Raw genomic sequence first — 19,654 nt, 5'->3', positions numbered from 1 at the left:
AATCACGATGACATGACTGCACTCATGTTTCCTTCATCATGTTCACTTTTTTTAGAAACAAACAACTTAGACTTATCTTCCTCCTTTGCATATATTGCAATGAAAATGATTATTTCTTTTGACACCTTGAATCACGCATCATGTTGAGAACAACATCAACATTAAATGCTTGAGAATGTAAAAGAGTGACCCATGATTCAAAATGCACATCAAAACAAAATAATACATAATGTGGTTTAACTAAAATCTTTACCCAAAATCATTGAAGGTAATAACATAACAATTTCAAACAAAGAAGTGTGGTGCAGATGTGATGCATAACTATTCCACAATAGTTTTTGAGTATTTATTTTTATTATGAAATGATCATTTTAAAAGGTAAAATTTTCCTTCTGGAGTAGTTATTCTAAAATAAAAATAAATGTTCTACAATTATTCCAAAAAGTAAAAATTATCTTCCGAAATGATGATTCTGAAATAGAAATAAATACTCATTTTGGAATAGAAATAAGTACTACAAAATTATTATGGAATAACTATTTTGAAAAGTAATTGTTACATTTTATTTACCTATTATGACTATTCCAGAATGAATATTCCTAATGAAAGAGTTATTTTTAGTCCACATACATAAAATGAGAAATACATGATACAAATTGGGAGGTTTAGGATTCAAATCCCAAGTAGAAGGAATAAGGATGGATAACCCACTAGTGGGTCGGAATGGCCGGGAGTTCGTGTGTTTTATGCTCTCAATGTCCTTTTCTGAAAGTTTTTTCTTTGTTGCTGTTACTACTTTTTGAGCCTGGGTTTCGATTTAGTTGTGTGGTGGTATGCGAGTGCTAACCGCAAATAATGAAAACAATGGCTTGGTAATAAGTAAAATACATTCTTTTGGTTTATGCATTTTCATATGTACAAAGAGTATGTGTAAATAACAAGGACTCCTAACTTAATTTGCACAAAGATTTTATTAATGCATTATAAACAAACAAATCCAGTATAAAACTAAAATTTCTCAATCACCAAATCATTAACGCTATCAATCCTTTCCTTGCTTTCATAATCCTTCCCCGAATCACGATATAGTAGCCTCAGTTGGAGGATGCCCCAAGTCAACCATTTCCTCCAAAAACTTTATTCAAGCCTTGACCTTTTGAGCCCTACAAATGCCAAATATTAATGTATGATAACATAGACAATGACTAACAACCAACACAACACAAAAGAATGCAAGAGTTTACTTGTGAGTACGATAAATATTGTGTTAATAATACATTTTTGTTAATATTAATAAAACATAAATTGAATACCTCGACATTGTATAGGACTATAGGTAATGTCTGATTTTATTTTTCCGCTAAAATTACTATATTTAGAAATGGAGTATTGGTAACGGTTATTTATTTATTTATAAGTTGTATAATTTTTTTTAGTTTTGATAAATTCTCAAGCTCTGAAAATCATACGAACCAACCGAATATAAACTTGCTTCCATGAATGAGCTTTTCAAAGGGTCCTAGTTTGGTGGCAACACTTATTTTTATGGGTCTTGGATCATTATGTCCTCGGATATACGCCAACCATGTCTTTCTAGTTTCAGTGATCAATTATCACATTTCTACCACCACTCCATTTTACCTTCGTTGGCTCCAATCATGTTCCTTATTTCACTCCACCATATCCAATGGCCCACCGCCACTGGGTACCCTTCATGCCCTCTCCGTCAAGAACGGCTCTCTTCAAACTTTGAACTCGGCTAACTACCTTTTAACTCTGTATGTCAAATCCAGCAACATGGACCATGCCCGGAAGCTGTTTGATGAAATTCCCCAGAGAAATACTCAAACATGGACCATCCTTATATCGGGTTTTTCCCGAGCTGGCTCTTCAGAGGTGGTCTTTAAGCTTTTCAGAGAAATGCGGGCAAAGGGTGCTTGTCCAAACCAATATACCTTGTCCAGTGTCTTCAAGTGTTGTTCACTTGACATCAATCTTCAATTGGGCAAGGGAGTCCACGCGTGGATGCTCAGAAATGGGATTGATGCAGATGTTGTGCTGGGGAACTCTATTCTTGATCTTTACTTGAAATGCAAGGTTTTTGAGTACGCGGAAAGGGTGTTTGAGTTGATGAATGAGGGTGATGTCGTGTCGTGGAATATAATGATCAGTGCATATCTGCGTGCAGGAGATGTGGAGAAGTCTCTTGACATGTTCAGGAGATTGCCTTACAAGGATGTTGTGAGTTGGAATACGATTGTGGATGGGTTGATGCAATTTGGTTATGAAAGACAGGCATTGGAACAACTCTATTGTATGGTGGAATGTGGGACTGAGTTCTCTGTGGTCACTTTCTCCATAGCTCTTATTTTGTCTTCCTCTTTATCACTCGTGGAGCTTGGGAGGCAACTTCATGGGATGGTCTTAAAATTTGGCTTTTGTAGAGATGGTTTTATAAGGAGTTCACTTGTAGAAATGTACTGTAAGTGTGGCAGAATGGATAATGCATCTATTGTTCTCAAAGATGTTCCTTTAGATTTTCTGAAAAATGGGAATGCTGGAGTTACTTGCAAGGAACTGAAAGCAGGGATAGTTTCATGGGGTTTAATGGTTTCTGGTTATGTTTGGAATGGGAAGTATGAAGATGGTTTGAAAACTTTCAGGTTAATGGTTCGTGAACTGGTTGTAGTGGATATTCGAACTGTTACAACCATTATTTCTGCTTGTGCTAATGCTGGAATTTTGGAATTTGGAAGGCATGTGCATGCTTACAATCACAAAATTGGGCATAGAATAGATGCTTATGTTGGCTCTTCCTTAATTGATATGTATTCTAAATCTGGTAGCTTGGATGATGCATGGACGATATTCAGACAAACCAATGAACCAAACATTGTCTTTTGGACTTCAATGATATCTGGCTGTGCGCTACATGGTCAAGGAAAGCAAGCAATTTGTCTTTTTGAAGAAATGTTGAATCAAGGAATTATACCAAATGAGGTTACTTTTCTAGGGGTTTTAAATGCATGCTGCCATGCAGGGCTGCTTGAAGAAGGCTGTAGATATTTTAGGATGATGAAAGATGCTTATTGCATCAATCCCGGAGTTGAACACTGTACTTCTATGGTTGATCTTTATGGTCGAGCAGGTCACTTAACTGAGACAAAGAACTTCATTTTTGAAAATGGTATCTCTCACTTAACTTCTGTGTGGAAATCATTTTTATCGTCTTGTCGGCTTCATAAAAATGTTGAAATGGGAAAGTGGGTTTCTGAAATGCTACTTCAAGTTGCACCATCTGATCCAGGAGCCTACGTTTTGCTATCAAATATGTGTGCTTCTAACCATAGATGGGATGAGGCTGCCAGAGTAAGGAGTTTAATGCATCAAAGAGGGATCAAGAAGCAGCCCGGTCAATCTTGGATTCAACTAAAGGATCAAATCCATACTTTCATCATGGGAGATAGGTCTCACCCTCAAGATGAGGAGATATATTCATATCTGGACATTTTAATTGGAAGGTTGAAGGAAATTGGATATTCCTTTGATGTGAAACTGGTCATGCAGGATGTAGAAGAAGAACAAGGGGAAGTACTTATTAGTCATCACAGCGAAAAACTTGCAGTTGTCTTTGGAATCATTAACACTGCCAATAGGACCCCAATTCGAATCATAAAGAACCTCCGCATTTGCACAGATTGCCATAACTTCATTAAATATGCTTCTCAGCTTCTAGATCGTGAAATAATTTTAAGAGATATTCATAGGTTCCATCATTTTAAGCATGGTGGTTGCTCTTGTGGAGATTATTGGTGACAAAGGTAAAACATGAGATTACTAAGTCTACAATATAGTCTTCATGCTCTGAAACCACTCATCAGAACGTAGTGTGGTATGCACATCTCAACTTATCAGTCCATGTGAGACTTGGTGCAGGGGAGTAAAAAAGATAGCAGGGAATCTTCTAACTGGTTGGTTCCGGGATACATTAAATCCACGGTTCATATTTTCTACATTTTTTTTTATCATAAGATCCAATTTGTATAATGATTTTGTTATCAGATAGCCTGACCAATCATTTCAATCATAATATCATCTATGATGTATCATCTTCTATATGCCAATACAAGGCATTGATGAATTACAGTATCAGATCAGATTAAAGTTGTATTCTGAGAATACTCAATCAACTAAGTTTTGCTCAAAATATGGAATGGGTAATGCTTTATACACAGCATTTTTATTGTGATAAAAAAATGTTTTTTGGATTTAGTACTCAAAATGGTCCAGGGAGATATAAGGTTGGTTGATGGTTAAGAAGAAGAAAAAAGTCATAAATTTGATCTCTTGCTAATAAAAACTAATACATTAACAATTAATATTTATCGATAAAAATATTATGTTAGAGTTCCTAATTCCTTGTTTAGTGTTGGTGAACTAAAAGCAAGCCATCTTGTTTAGTCTACCTAAAATTAAAATTAATTAAAATAAATAAGAAAAATTGAAAAATAATAAAAATGGAATAGTGGAAAACGTTTTAGGAAACAGAGCAAAATTTGTATTGCAAGTTAAAAAAGAAGTATTTAATTCCCAGTACCAAATAGCTTAAAAAATAGTTAATTAAACATGAAAAAATAAATGCAAATGCAAGTGTGAGCGAAAAAGTTATGGAACTTCCATAGACCTCAATTACTTGGCTTTATATGCCATAAACCCTTGATGTACTAGTACTTCAGATGAATATGATGCTCTTGTGAGTTTTGGTTGAATGGGATTTAATTAGAAGTTTCTTTGGGCGAACAAAGTCTAGCATCGAGGGGAGGGTGCATGGTACAAATCTAAGCAAGAGCTAGCAGTGATACTTATGGTTATAAATGACCTACTAATGGAAGTCCATGAGCAGGGACCGAATCTAAGACCTTTATGTCTGCGTCGTTCAATCCTGCATGTTAAGCAACCTTCATTGCCAACTTCATTGAAAGGTAAAGCCTTTTAGACTTCCCTATCCTGTCCTATGTTATATATATATATATATATTCTGACAGAGGACTCACCTAACTTTGAATCTTGATACTCAAGGTCGTGCACATCAAGGAAGCTCTGGCTCAATTTCTTAGTTATCTACATTCTGGTTTTGTAGCTTCTATCTTAAGCCAATACAATCTTTAATTATTCCTTGCACTATTCTCATGATTGCTATAATCATGCTAAGCACCATGCAGTTTTTTTTTTTATTGATAATACTTCAAATTGGAATTTTTCTAATGCTCAGTGGCCTAACAATTTCTCATGTATTACTAATATGCACAATCTAGTTCTTAACAAGAGAAAATCTTGAAGAATGTTGTTTCATTCCACAAAAATGGCAATTTCAGGCAGAACTGGCAGGAAAAAAAAGTAGTTAAATTCGGGACATTGAATTGAAGCAAATGGAAAGTGTAGTGTTTAGTATTGCGATTAATAATTTCAAACAGAAGAAGCAATGCTAATATTTTTTCCCCTCATGTTTTGGATGGCAAAGAAATAATTGATCAATGTGTGGTTGTGCATGTTTTAACTTCTCTATTAATCAACATTACAACTTACGGGAAAAAGGCAATGTAGAAAATAACTTGATCGTGTATTATTGTTTAAGTTGTTGTGGTCGTTATAGGTGAGACAAAGCTTAAGAACCACTTGATGCTTTTTTGTCTCCTATAGGGTAAGTTAAATTTTCAGTTATATGGACGAGTTATTTGTTCTTTACCGTTTTGCACCAATCATAGACTAAATGAACAATATTATTGGTTGAGTTGTTTTTTTTTTCTGAAGGATATTATTGGTTGAGATTGAGATAAGATAACCATTGTTTTGATCGAGTGCTTAAATTACATTACAGGGACAGTTTGGTCTTTGTGAACAACAAGTATATACAATACTATCATGAATGTGAATTTGTTAGACCTTTAGTTTTAGATTCATTAATGTGGTGCAATGTTTTTTTATGCTTTAATGTGGTGCAATGTAAGTTCTACATTCAGTGATTCATGTTGCCCCAAATCAATAATTGCGGTCTCTGTGTCAAATTTTGATTGCAGAAAATTGCACTTCGTAGTTTTCACTAAAAATAAGAATAAGAGTAAGGGTAAAACAAATGAGACAAGTGAAGTTAGACTTTGTCTTAAATAGTTCACTCATTTCTCAAATCTAAGGTCTAAGTTTTATCTATTTATTTGACTTAGACCATTTCTGAAGGCTTATATATGTGACCTTTTTTAATGTTTGTTTAAAAACTTACTTTGTAGTAACTGTCGAGAAAATATTTTTTTTATAATTTAAAATTTAAAATTAAAATATAATTTCTTTATCAATTATTTTTTTAAAGATAAAAAGGAAGTTTGTTGTTCAATTTTTATTTTTTATTTTTAATGTTATTGCTGCAAGTATTTTATTGATTGCTTCTATATACGTACATATCTAGCTCCTTGCTATAAAAAAACATGTAAAAATACAACACAAAGCAATAAAATGAACATAACTCATATTTTATCTATCTCTTTACAAAATTCTACTATTATTTAAAATATGTTTTGGGAGTATGGCACATTTGTTAGAAAAAGGTCAAGTGAAGCTAGAGCTATCTTAAGTGAATTTTCTTGTTTTAGATGGAGTCTATCACATTTTTTATATTAGGAAAAATTTAATAAATATTTCTTTGTTAGTTCAGTAAGAATATAAGGTTGTTTTTTTAATCCAATAGAATTGTTATTATTAGACATGATGTTTTTATTGATAAATGTTACATTTGTGATGGTTGATTTAAGTTAAGTCTTATGCCTCTTTCTATTAATAAAATATCTAGCATTTCTTCTTTTGTTGTAAATGTCGAATGTTTTGATACGTGGCATGCTAGGCTTAGACATGTGAATTTGAATTGTATCAAAAGAATGATGGCTCTTAATCTTATTCCTAAAGTTTCTATTGATTTAAAACATAAATGTGAAAACATAAATGTGAAATATGTATTCAAGCAAAACAACATAGAAAAGATGTGCAGGTTAGTGTAGGTTAGGTAATTATCACATAATTTCATCCCTAAGTAAGAGTTGATTAAAGCTTTATTAACTTGTTAAGATTCCGCTAATCAACTCAGATCAAATTTAGTATGAAATGAACCGGAAGACAGACAACTCAACCTGCCTTCATCAAATCGACTTTCAATTCTTAGAATCAATTATGCCTTTCATCTTTGTATTCAATAAATATCAAATTTTGTCTCCATCGCCAGGAGTTGGAGATTCATTGGGAGGTTCGCTTGGGATGCACTACTCCCAGTTCGAGTCCAAAACAAGTAAACAAAAAAGAACTTGGATAAGGGCATAAGGCATTTTATTTTATAAGAAAAAAAAGAATATATATTTATATATATATATATATATATATATATATATATATATATATATATATATATATATATATATATATATATACTATAAACAACTATAACAAAAGATATCGTTGATGACTTATTGTAGAAGAGAGGTAAGTGAAAGAAAGGAAACTATGGGGGAGCACTTGAAGGAGAAAATTATGATGTGATACAATCTTTGGTTCATAGAGTTGATTTCGCTTTAGTCACTCACTACTCAACCAACTTTTTCAAGGTGATGTTCGTTAGAGACACATAAAGTGGATGGATCCATCGATTTGATATAGTACTATACATTGCATTACAACATATTATGTTAAACAATTCTAAACATATATACATATCACTATCTTGCGTATGTGTGTGTACGTCCCTTTCACTCACCAAACGAATTTATTAATATGATGTAGGTTGACTTTCAATATACGTAATAATAACATGCTCCACAACAAATTGAATTTAAGGGAAAGGCATAGAGAGTGTCATTGTGGTGTGCCTCATTATTATATTATAACAACAACTAAGGTGGCTAGGCCTAGGCTCTAGCTATATTGTACTTGTCAAATCTAGATACAAAGGTTGCATATTCTTGATTGCTAGCTCAAGCTCCAATTCCAATATATTGATATTATCCCCTAAGAAATTAAGAATGAGACAGAGAATGGAAAGGCTTGTCATTCTTCCTTTCTCTGCTGGTTGCATCTCTGAGGCCAGTGTTGCTGTTGGTGTTCCATATCCAAGAAGATCAAAACCAGACACCAATGCACCACCTCCTACAATAAGTCTCTCTCTCAATTAATTTGACTGTTTTTCTTTCCTTTTTCTATTTATTTCATCATTCTTGTACAACTTTATTTTTTGGATAAAATAAAAGCAATACACTTACAAATTAATGCGTGTTCTCTTTCCCATTTATATGAGACGTGCAAGTTTGATAAAAACATGAGAAAGGTAAAAAAGAAAAAAAATGTTAACTATACAATTATACAGGAATTAACAAGGTATATACCTATGTTACCTATACAATTGTGCATGAACTATCAAGATACCTATATGTGTGTGTATAAAACTAAAACATATAAGATGAATTTTATCACTCCAGTCGTCATATTGGATTCACTGTTTTTTAGTGTATCAAGCTAGTTTTAAAAAGTTATATAATTTAAAAAACTAGTTGACAAATTATATATTTTTAATTACAAAATAAATAGATTTATAAATTACATACCTATAAATGTTTATTATATTTAAAAAGTAGTATACGTAATCATACAGTACATCACATGAAATTCATGTTTAAAAATTTGTTAAGTTTGAGTACTACCAAGTTTAATTCTTGATTAAAATAATTATTAATCAAATTTTATTTATGTGTCGGTCGAATTTTAAATTAGTTAAAATTATTTTGTTATGATAAATCGGAGGGTTAAGATAAAAGATTTATTTTGTTAAGTTTGTATTTTATATAAAACATTATTAAAATAAAGTGATTGATCGTGACTTGTTTTTTCATGTGTCACGTGGCCTTAATTATGATATATTTGAATTGCTTGATTTCCATCTGATCTCGTTTCTATAATTATATGATATGAAACAAATGTAGAGAGGTCTAAAAGCGTCGAGGATTCAGAGATTTTGTCCGGAGAAAGCATGAAGAACTCGTTGAGGCTGCTAGATGTTGTTCCGAAGCCTAACCTATCCAACGGCTTCAATAGGCTGGTCAAGGGTTTCAAGAATATTTCTCAATTGTTTGGTGAGAAATTTAACATGGTTTCATTTTACAATCCCCTGATTTATCTGTGGATTTATGAGATTAATTTTTATACATTAGAAAATCTTTAGAAATCACGTTAAGAATGATTTTTAAAATAATTACTACAAAAGTTAATATGATAATTTATGATTGAATATGATAATATAAAAAACCTTTACATATATTTTAATCAATTAAAAAATTTAATTTTTATATAGTATTACTGTAAAAAAAATCAATCAGTTAGAAATAATTATATGTATGACTTTTAAAACAGTTATTTTAAAAAAATTATATTAGTATGTGTTTGGATTGTTGTGTCAGTGGAAAACCAATGTTGACACTTTCCTAAGCAGTAACCACAAAGCGTAGAATGAAGTCTCCCATTTCATTGGTTGAATGTACATTCACATTGGATTCAAAAAAAAATTTATAAACACACCCTTACTCTTAATTAAAATCATAATTTATTTGTGTTACATGTACATTGCAGTGGAAAAAGATGAGTTTGAAGAAGTGGAAATAGACATGGAAATAGGGTGCCCAACAGATGTGCAGCATGTGACACACATTGGTTGGGATGGCATTGCAACTTCTGCTGCTGACCCCATCATGAAGGGATGGGATGCTCTCATTCCTCATGAGCTCCTCTCTCTATCTTCCTCTCAATCTTTACAGCACCACCAAGACCTTCCTAATTTGGACGCAAAACATGATGATTCTCCTAATTAATTCCACCATTTATTCTTATACAGATTTGATCAAACTAGAAATGTGATTTGATATGTTGTTCAGCAGATATAAATATATATTATGGTGAGTTCAATTTTACAATGTTGTTAGTTATGTTTCAGTTTCTATGTAAATGTATAATTAAACCAAGATAAATATCTCTATCAGTTTATAAACAATCCTAGTTTATATGCTTTCTGTCGGTCTCTTTCCAACTAACCAACACGCAGAGATTAAGGTAGGATCAAAACAATTTCACATCATGGTGTTATACTACTTTTATGTACCCAAAAAAATGTCGTTATACACTTTTGTTTTTACATTTTTTTTATGAAATATTAAATTATTTGACACAAATTGAGAGAAAGAAAGAGTGTAAAAGTAAGTGATGTAAAACAAACTTTTTTCAATCCCAAAGAATAAATAATGTTATTCTCAACATATCAACCATTAAACTGTAACAGCTAGCCCATGAACTAATGTAAGTTCATTCTTATTTGCTCTACCTTATTAAAAACGAAATTGAGTTCATCTTTGAAAAGTATTTTCTGTAACTTTTTTGACAAACTTGTAAAGTGAAAAAAAAAAAATCTCAACTCAAATAAGCTAATTCAAACACTGATCAGTAATAAGGAGATATAGAAAGATATAGTGCATATACATCTTAATTAGAATTTCGAAGTTGCTATGAATCCAACTCAACTGATATTTTTAGTACAATATAAATATTTTTCAATGAAAGCAATATTGTTTGAACTTGATAGAATCATTATAGATCATATTTAACATAACTACATACTTAAGAATCAAATTCAAAATAATTAGTTAAGTTAAAATAATCATTAACCCGTTGATTCATGCACTGAGTAATCAACTCAACGTGATATAGATAGTCCTACTTTTACTTTTTATTTTGTGTATAGATAGTCCTAGCTATATTTTCTAAGCATGATATCAAGAATTGGGATTTGAACATCGTGGGAGACCCTTGAACCATTGGGGAAATCCATGCATGCTAATGAAGATGTGATTGAGAAATTCAATTAAAAGAAGGCGAGAATAGGAGAGAGGAATGAACATTATAACATGTTGAGAGTCATACAATACATCATTTACATCCATCTCTATTGCACAAATTGTCCATTCATGGAGAATGAATAAGAAAAAGTAAAGAAAGCTAGTAAGCACATTCATCATTTGATGTAGTATGGAAGGTCCAAGACGTAGAGGAGGAAGTAGGCCCAAATAACACCCGAAATGCCTCCGAAGAAGAAGCCTCCGGTGAACTTGGCCCACCCATCAGCAGTTTGGAGCTGATCGGGCTCCTTCTTGCGGCCCGTCAAGGTCAGCGACGGAGCAGTGGATGGGGCTCCTTCGTTGAAGGATGAAATCCCATAGATTGTGAGGCAAAGGCTGAGGATCACCACAAGCCCACCGGCGGCCAGAGAGCCCGCTTGCCCGGCGATCTCGGTGTTCCTAAGAGGCCCGGCCTTCACGAATGGGCCCACCAGAAGGTATCCGTGGGCCAGGCCCACCTCGATCCCTCTTAGTAGTGGGCTCACTGCGGTTCTGTATGCGGGCAGGTTGGACAAGTACCATGCGATCAAAGGGCTGGATGTAACTGGGGTTTCCAGGCTTCCAATGAATGGGTCACCGTTGATTGGCTGAATCACTTGATAGGTTGGCTGCCAGTAAATTTTAAATTTTGCAATAACCAAAACCAAGAAAAACATTAATGACTTCTTATTGAATATATTCATGTTGGGATTTATTTAATTAAACCAAACAAAGATTTTATGTACTATATAAAATTTAATTTAAATATTAGGGGCAGCAAAATAGAAAAAAGGTTGGGTTAGTTTGGTCACCTGAAATGTAAGACTTGGACTTTAAATGTTTAATTCGAATTAAACAGGATTATTTTAACTCAATTTTGATCCAATCTTAGCCCACAAAAACACCAAATCTCCAACAACAAAAAAAAACTTTCACTAGACCTTACTTAACCTAGATGTTTGAATTGAATCTGGACTTCCTTGGTTTGCCTCACTATAGTCCACAACCTTTTTTGAGCCAACTAACCCATTTTTTCACTTCTCGTTAAACTATATTCAATTACAAGTTGGCATATTAAGATAAGATTATTAACTTTTATAATAACTTAATTTAAAATTATATCTTCAATGATTTTTAATTAATCAAATAATGCAAAAATATTGATATTGAATAACTATTTGTTTCTGAAAATTAAACTCTTATTTTAAAAATATTTATCCTAAACAATGAGATTAAACTTTTCCAAAAGATGTTCTTTGATACTACTCTATCCTAGATTCCAATACCATTATAGAATTGTAGTGTTAGCAAAGGACTCGGATTTATGTAAATGTTAATCGCATACATGATAACATATTCACAATGAAAATTAAATTGTGAAAGATGAATATATTGCCCTAATCTACATTAACATTACTAGTATATTCCAAGAAGAAAAGAAAAGAAAAGAAAAGGGTCATCCATACTAGCTCAAAAAGGACATTGGTTAGAATTAGATAGATAAATAACAAGAAAAGAGAGTAATTACTAATTAGAACATAAATTGGGGGAAGTGGTGTACCTTCTCTGATTGGATGGCCTTAACAGTGAAGCTAAATTGCCTTCTAGAAGGCACGAGGTGAAGTGGTGAAGAGGCAGAGAGGCCCTTGGGAGCTACAAGAGTCCTAGTGAAGGTGGACTTGAGTTGGCTTGCCATTGGGGAAGCAGCTGCCATGATGATGGCCTTGTGTTGTTGTTAGTTTCACAAATGAAACACCACAACAACAAAAAAGAGTTAATAGACAAGTGTCTCTAGTGAGGAACCCAAGTGGCTAAGTAGTTTCATGGCTCAATGCAAGATCAAGGTTGTGGCTGTTGAAGCCCCTCCTATCTCATTGGCTGATCTTCGTATCAAAACCTTATCCCTTATCCATAACACAACCAACCTTTCCATATAAAATTGATATTTTTATGTCTTCATGATGGGCTCCTTTGGGCTGGGTAAGCCCATCTTGCAGGCCCACTTGATGCTTCTTCTTTCCATTCATCAACACTTCACAGGCCAACTCAAGTTCATGAGGAAATTCTTTAAAGCACCCCCATTTTAGCTTGGTAAGCAAGCAATCCGTAAATGGGATGCATTAAAGAATTGCCGTTCATGACTTGTTAGTTTGGAAATTAGTGGCTTTCAATTGTATCCTTATTTATGGGCTAAACTTCCTGCGATTTTTATAACATGGAGGCGCAGGAAGCAATTTCCCAAATTTATTAACACACCCTTTTATTTTGGAAAGTTTAATATAGAATATAATTTTACATTTTAAATTCGACTTTCCAAATTATAAAAGAGTGCTGATAATTTTTTACGTGGTGCAAGAAAAAACACCCTTATTGTTGTTCTACTTTTACATTATATTTAAAAGAGACAAAATGAATAGAATGCGTTAATAGTAGAATACGCTCTTCATACTGTTATATGTTAAAATTATTATTTAATACTAATTATTTTAAAAATTATATTATAATATTTTGATAATTAAATGTATAAAAATATACGTAAGGACAAAGAAATTAGTTTGGTGATTTTAATTTCATCTTCGTGTTAAGGATTGAGTAAGTACATCGATTGATGTAAAGTTATTTCGGTTTAAATAATATTTAAAATTTAAATATTGAAAATATAATTATATTAAATATTTTTTAAAAAATAATTTATAATAACTTGAATAGAATTATTTCTCGTAAAAAAAATACTTGTATTTTTAATATATAAAAAAACTAATATTATCAGTACGAGAGATGTCGGTAAAATTATGAGTTTTAGTAGGTTATTATCTAGTGACAGCTATAGTGAAGCGCGGTTAAAATAAGTGGTTAGTCAAAAGCGTGGATGATATATATACTAGTAGGTCATAAAATTCTAATAATTGGTCCACACTCCATAGTTTGTCCAATACTAAAAACTTTTATTTTAAAAAATAAAATAAAATTGGAATCCATGCTATATAGACTAGAGAGTACGTAAGAATTTGTCGGTCCATGCTTGCTTTTTCATGAATTTATTTCTTATTCTGGCTGCTATCTTGGGGAGGAGAGGACAACCTTAATGACAACAACGATTTGATTGCCACATTATGTTGACCGTCCAAAATAATTATTTTGACTATAAAGCTTTACACATATGCAATTAGCTCATCCACAACTCACAGCTGCTCACAATCTTCTTCCTTTTATTTTGAAAAAAAAAACACACACACACACACTTGTTAAAATATTATTTTGATGCTTATGATTGTACCTACTCTCCATATTACAATTACAAACATACTAATTTTTAGTTTCTATAGTTGCCTCGTAACCAAAAAAAGTTTCTATAGTTGCCTTTTTTTTCAATTTAGTTCTCAACGTGAAATCTTTTCTAGCATCGTTTTTACGAAAACTTAGGTATGAAACTTAGTATGCATTATGCAATACACAGTCACAGTATATGTTATACAATCAGCAGATAAAAACTCGTGCAATTTAAAGTATGTATTATGCAGGCGATCAGTAGATAAATGCATTATGCAGTACACTGTATGCTTCATGCTTGTATGCATTTTGGAGATTAATACTGCACACAGTACCTCAAACACACAAGGTTTTATTGAAAATTGGAATAAGAAAAATTCCAAGAATCTAGGTTTTCCAATGTTTCTTCTTCTACAAACAGAAGGGATCAAATTCAAGAACCTAGGAGAAGAATCCAAAAGTTCATCCGGCTCATCAAACAAATATGTGTCACATGAATAAAAGGAGACACACTATTTATTACCAAGTATTTATAAGGTTCACTTTGTGGTTAAAAGAAAAAGAAAGAAGGAAAATGTTAAGGATTTGATTCCCTGGACTTTGTAATAAATGGTGTGTTCTTTTTTGAAATGATGTTTATTCTTTGTAAGACCTAATTTTTTGGGGTTGTTATCTTTTCTGTATTCTCTTAACTTTTTGGCTTTGGTGAATGTTATGTTATATATACCATAATGTGTTTAGGAGTTGGCGTGGGGTTTGCCTTGAGTTGAGTGATTTTTAATGCACTTGTCATGTGCTGCTGTACTATATATTTTATTACTAATGCATAGTATATATTTCAAAATGTTAACAAGTTAAGTATCTTATAGCTCCCATGTGACCCACTTTTCTTTGTGAAAGAAACAATCTTTTCCTCTCCTTGTAACTTTCATTATCTTCTACACTGTTTGTTACTTCAAAAATTAAGGACCTGTGACATGCAGTCAGACTTGTAGTTGAATAAGCAGTTACAGACAGAATAACTTACTCTAGCACTCAAGAGAGTAGCTTCTAGACAAGGGTATTTACAAGAATAAATGCATAATAAAATGAAAGGTAGTTGAGAACACCTAAAAACCGATGAAAAATAAGGAATTATTCCTTCTATTTCTATTTATAAGACCTAATTTTAAAATGATATTTTTTTTTATAAAATTCCATCTATAATATTAGTTATTTATATTAATTAATTTTAGACTAAAAATACTCTTAATTTAAAGATGAGAGAATGTATTGAGAAACAATTATAAAAGAGAAAAATATTAATTATAGGAATAGTTTTGAAAAAAATCATAAATTTAAGACAAATTTACTATCATCAATTATATCAATAATTTTTTTTAATCTTAATAAATTATGTAATTGGATCTTATATATAAAAATGGAGAGAGTAATAATTAACAACTAACATTCATCAGGAAAAAAATATTGTTTAGTACACAAATGATGTTAGCGAGATTTCATAACAAAGATAAAATTGAAAAAAAAAACAACTATAAAAATAAATTGACATATTTTAAATCATAAGGATCAAAATGGAAAGTAGTTACAACAAAAAAAAAGTTTAGAAAGTATTTAAACCTTAATTCTAAAAAGGTTAAATTAGGATATCATCAATTTTCATGTTGGCTATAAAACTGTAAGCAACTCACATATTTACAGATTAAATAATTATACCAACATTTTTTTTTTTGGTGAAGCTAAATTATACCAACATGCTCTCATATAGTTTGCACATAAATATGTTTCTTTAACTATATTGTTAAGGGTTTGTATGAAATAACTTTTATTAGAAGATATCAAATATAATATAAAAGTCATAGAAATAATATCTTTAAATTGTTGTTTTGCTTTTAGTCCTTTAATGTTTTTTTTTAATTTATGTAATTTTTTTTAAAAAAAATTAGTTCATACTATTAGTCTTCCTTCATTATGTGTTGGCATGACTAATATTAATGATATCATCACTATCACATCATCAAAAAATGATATCATTAATTATTAAGTTAGCAAACGATTATATCATCATTTTATGTTATAAAAAAGAGTAAATTACATTTACACTTATTATGTTTTTAACAAATTGCAAAAGGAACTCTTTATTTGAAACCATTTTTTTACAACCCCTCCCTAGCGTAGTTAAGTTTTATGTTAAAAGTTGAAATCCAAAATTACCTTGAATTAACAATTATAGACGCACTCTACGTGCTTTATACATATTACTATTACACATGCACCTATTGTGTCTTTTAAATATTATGAGGTATGGATTATTAAGCAAGTCCTCTAGCAACTTTAAGTTCCTTGGCTGCATTATTTTTTTTCGTAAATCATCTTCATTTGTAGTAGCAAAACTAATTATGTTTTTCGCGTTTAGGGTTTAGGAACTTGGATGGTCACGTGGAAAAGATTGTTGTGCATCAGAGGTCCCATATCATAATTGTAGGGGACGATCAATGTATACCGATATATATGATTTTTGTGTTTAGTGTTTAAATGTGTTTTATAAACGACCTCAAATGGTTGGGGAGTGAGGAAGTGAAAAAAAAAATAGAAAGGGAGGGGCATGTTGGCATTGGAAGTGTGCTTGGGAAAAGTTACACAGGGGAAGAGAAATTAGAGGAAGATAATGGTTTGACAGAAAAGAAAATGATGGTATATATTATGGGAGGAAATTACTTACAAATTACATGTCACTCGTGTTTACACAAAGTTAAAATTGGTTGGAAAACAATTGGTGTTCCTATAACAAGAGCCTAAAAGTTAAAGGATTTTTCTGTAGATTTTTTTTAAAAAAAAAAGAAAGATGCCTCATGTAATTCGAGTAATACATAGATAGTATCATTGTAATTTGTTTTATAAAAATGTTCAATCACCACTTTATGATATTAGTATTATACAAAATGTCTAATTAACACAACGCAATCATTTCATGCATGATAATTGATGATATAATTTGATAATATAAAGTGACATATAATCACATATCATGAAATTATAATAATTATGTTCATTCATGTTAGCACACAATGGAAGATGATCTTCAGAGACTAAAATCAAATAAAAAATATGATAAAACTAAAAACAAAATGAAAGTACTAAATAAAAAAAATTCTTTTTACATGGATCAATTGTTATTTAAGAAAGAAAAGTTATTATTAAACTAATTATGGAAAGAGAAAGTCCAAACTCCGAAGCTTCCAAGCTTCAACGAAAAAGATTGAAGACCGAGAGTCTCACACTCCACTCCAACTCACCCATTTAGGAAGACAAGTCCAATTTCCATTTAATAAAATATTGAAAGGGGCTGACAAATACACTCACAGAGTCACAGTCACACATCATGGGTCATGACTCATGAACAATAAATCCTGTAAAAAAAAAGAAGAGGAATTATTTCACCTTAATTTTTTTACTATAATAATAATAATAATTAATAAGTGTTAGTTTAAGAAATTATTTTAACATTTTATCAGAAAAAGTATAGCATCGTCAAATTATTCATTATCGTATTATTTAATAAATTTAAAAATTCCTATGTGACTATACTTAATAACTCATGAATATGTTTTGCTATGCTATCATTTAATCTTGTATTCACGCTTTATTTATTTATAATAGTTGCACTACAATTATAACCTATAGGTCAAAACAAGTTAAGTGTTTTAGTTGTTTAAGTAGTGAAAGAGTAAGGGAAGGTCTCACTGCATTTAATAAACTTAATTATAAACAATTATTTAAATTTATTAAATTATATCTAGATGTTAATATAAAACTCTTTTACAATGATGACACACACAATACATAAAAATTATGTACGTTACATGAATACTTTTGAATCTGAATAACATTTTATACACATAATTTAAAAGAAAAGGAATTTAAAAATATACGATACATAATTGATTAAAAACCTTTAAAAGTAATTAAAATTATTGAAAAATAGATATAATTTATTTTCAAATTTTAAAAATATAATTTAAGAATGACTTGTAACCTTTTTAGAAGAAGTAAATTAAGAGGTTAATAATTTTAAAATAATATATTCTTTTTCAATATATGCAAAATGTCTAAAAATATTTATATGATTAATATCTATATAATCTTGTCAACTAAATTTTGATATCTTTTAAACTGTGTAAAATAAGTAAGTTATAATATAAAGGTTATGCACTTAAATGTAAAAATAAAATAAAATTACACAATCATCCCATCATAACCTTTTATATAAATTTATTATTTTTAAAATAATTTAAATAATAATTTATAATTAAATAATGATATAAAATTTTACACCCATAACTACCTATACATTAAACTCTATATATAATACGGATAAATAGCATCTCTTTTATTGTTACTGCCATAAATCTCCACAAAACTTCACATCATGCATGCTAGAATCAGAGTCCTACCGTCATGGAAGTGCATTAATTTTACAGTAAAAAAATAAAAAATAAACAAGCAAACCAATAAATATAGTTCAATGGATTTGATGATCTGGATGAAAGGAACAACATCCTTAGATTCAATGCATCGTAAAGTTTGTTCATACATCACGTTACCATCAATTAACACCGCCATCGGTTTCGACGAGTAGGTTAAGGTTGAGTCAACATGAATACGAGGAATATTTGTATCATACTCAATTTAAATTTTGTAATATAAATAATGAATGTGATTTAACTTTTTATTGTTTTAAAAAATTATTATTTACTCAATAGGTATAATTCAATTCACAATATATATTAAAGTTGTAGAAAAAACCTTAGTTCAATCCCCAACAAAATAAATCCTTATAAAAGAGAAAAAAAATTTAATATCAAACAAATTGCTTAAAATTTGGACCCAAACTTATAAAAACACCTCCGGTCTTAGAAAACTATATGTGTTAATGATAGTTAAAAAATATTATTTCATACGCAACAATATTATAATTTGTTTTCCATACATTATCATACGAAATTTATATTATCATCTATAAAATTATCAAGAAGAAAAGCATAATACTATATATTTTTTTCAATTTTTCAGGCTATTGGTCTGTTTCAAAGTTAAATTTGTTCAAGAAACAAAAGAAGAAGCATAATACCATAATACTAAAATAATCTTCTTTTAATATCATTAAATTATTGTATATAAGTTTAATTTTTATGTATTTTTGAATGTAATTTTTTAGTATTAATCAATAGAAAAATATTATAAATATTTTTAAAAATAATTATTATAACTCTAACAAAGGTTAATATAGTTCGTAAGAATTAAATTATTTTATTTTTTAAAAATAAATTATTTCTGTAGTGAATAGAACATCTTTGATAATACGTACTTATTAGATTTCTTATTTTTAGATGCATTTGCTTAATTTTTTTTTTCCAACCAAAGATGTCTAATTG

At 30.6% G+C, this 19,654-nt stretch overlaps 3 protein-coding genes across 3 annotated transcripts; 2 read left to right on the top strand and 1 right to left on the bottom strand.

Moving 5' to 3' along the window:
* Nucleotides 1–1,208: 1,208 nt before the first annotated feature.
* Nucleotides 1,209–4,172, top strand: LOC114367066 (putative pentatricopeptide repeat-containing protein At3g23330). The gene has a single exon (XM_028324155.1). It carries the CDS (start codon nt 1,501–1,503, stop codon nt 3,814–3,816), a length of 2,316 nt encoding a protein of 771 aa, XP_028179956.1. The 5' UTR covers nt 1,209–1,500; the 3' UTR covers nt 3,817–4,172.
* Nucleotides 4,173–7,895: 3,723 nt separating this feature from the next.
* On the top strand, nt 7,896–9,992 carry LOC114367393 (CRIB domain-containing protein RIC4-like). The gene is made up of 3 exons (XM_028324567.1): nt 7,896–8,190; nt 9,012–9,161; nt 9,655–9,992. The coding sequence occupies exons 1-3, from the start codon at nt 8,058–8,060 to the stop codon at nt 9,891–9,893; spliced, it is 522 nt and encodes a 173-aa protein (XP_028180368.1). The 5' UTR covers nt 7,896–8,057; the 3' UTR covers nt 9,894–9,992.
* Nucleotides 9,993–10,936: 944 nt separating this feature from the next.
* On the bottom strand, nt 10,937–13,130 carry LOC114425166 (photosystem I reaction center subunit XI, chloroplastic-like). The gene is made up of 2 exons (XM_028391958.1): nt 12,511–13,130; nt 10,937–11,578 (listed from the first exon to the last, which is right to left on the bottom strand). Exons 1-2 carry the CDS (start codon nt 12,661–12,663, stop codon nt 11,087–11,089), a joined length of 645 nt encoding a protein of 214 aa, XP_028247759.1. The 5' UTR covers nt 12,664–13,130; the 3' UTR covers nt 10,937–11,086.
* Nucleotides 13,131–19,654: the final 6,524 nt, after the last annotated feature.

Source organism: Glycine soja, chromosome 9 (genome assembly GCF_004193775.1).
Source record: "Glycine soja cultivar W05 chromosome 9, ASM419377v2, whole genome shotgun sequence".
NCBI classification, from domain to species: domain Eukaryota; kingdom Viridiplantae; phylum Streptophyta; class Magnoliopsida; order Fabales; family Fabaceae; genus Glycine; species Glycine soja.
This window is presented reverse-complemented; position numbering and strand designations above follow the sequence as displayed.

What these genes read in the sequence shown, in the direction of transcription:
- LOC114367066 (XM_028324155.1), top strand. Translation starts at nt 1,501, where the DNA reads ATGAGCTTTTCAAAGGGTCCTAGTTTGGTGGCAACACTTATTTTTATG.
- LOC114367393 (XM_028324567.1), top strand. Translation starts at nt 8,058, where the DNA reads ATGAGACAGAGAATGGAAAGGCTTGTCATTCTTCCTTTCTCTGCTGGT. An exon ending in TGCACCACCTCCTACAATAA is followed by an intron (nt 8,191 to 9,011) that starts GTCTCTCTCTCA and finishes AAACAAATGTAG; the next exon opens with AGAGGTCTAAAAGCGTCGAG. An exon ending in GAATATTTCTCAATTGTTTG is followed by an intron (nt 9,162 to 9,654) that starts GTGAGAAATTTA and finishes TGTACATTGCAG; the next exon opens with TGGAAAAAGATGAGTTTGAA.
- LOC114425166 (XM_028391958.1), bottom strand. Translation starts at nt 12,663, where the DNA reads ATGGCAGCTGCTTCCCCAATGGCAAGCCAACTCAAGTCCACCTTCACT. An exon ending in AGGCCATCCAATCAGAGAAG is followed by an intron (nt 11,579 to 12,510) that starts GTACACCACTTC and finishes ATTTACTGGCAG; the next exon opens with CCAACCTATCAAGTGATTCA.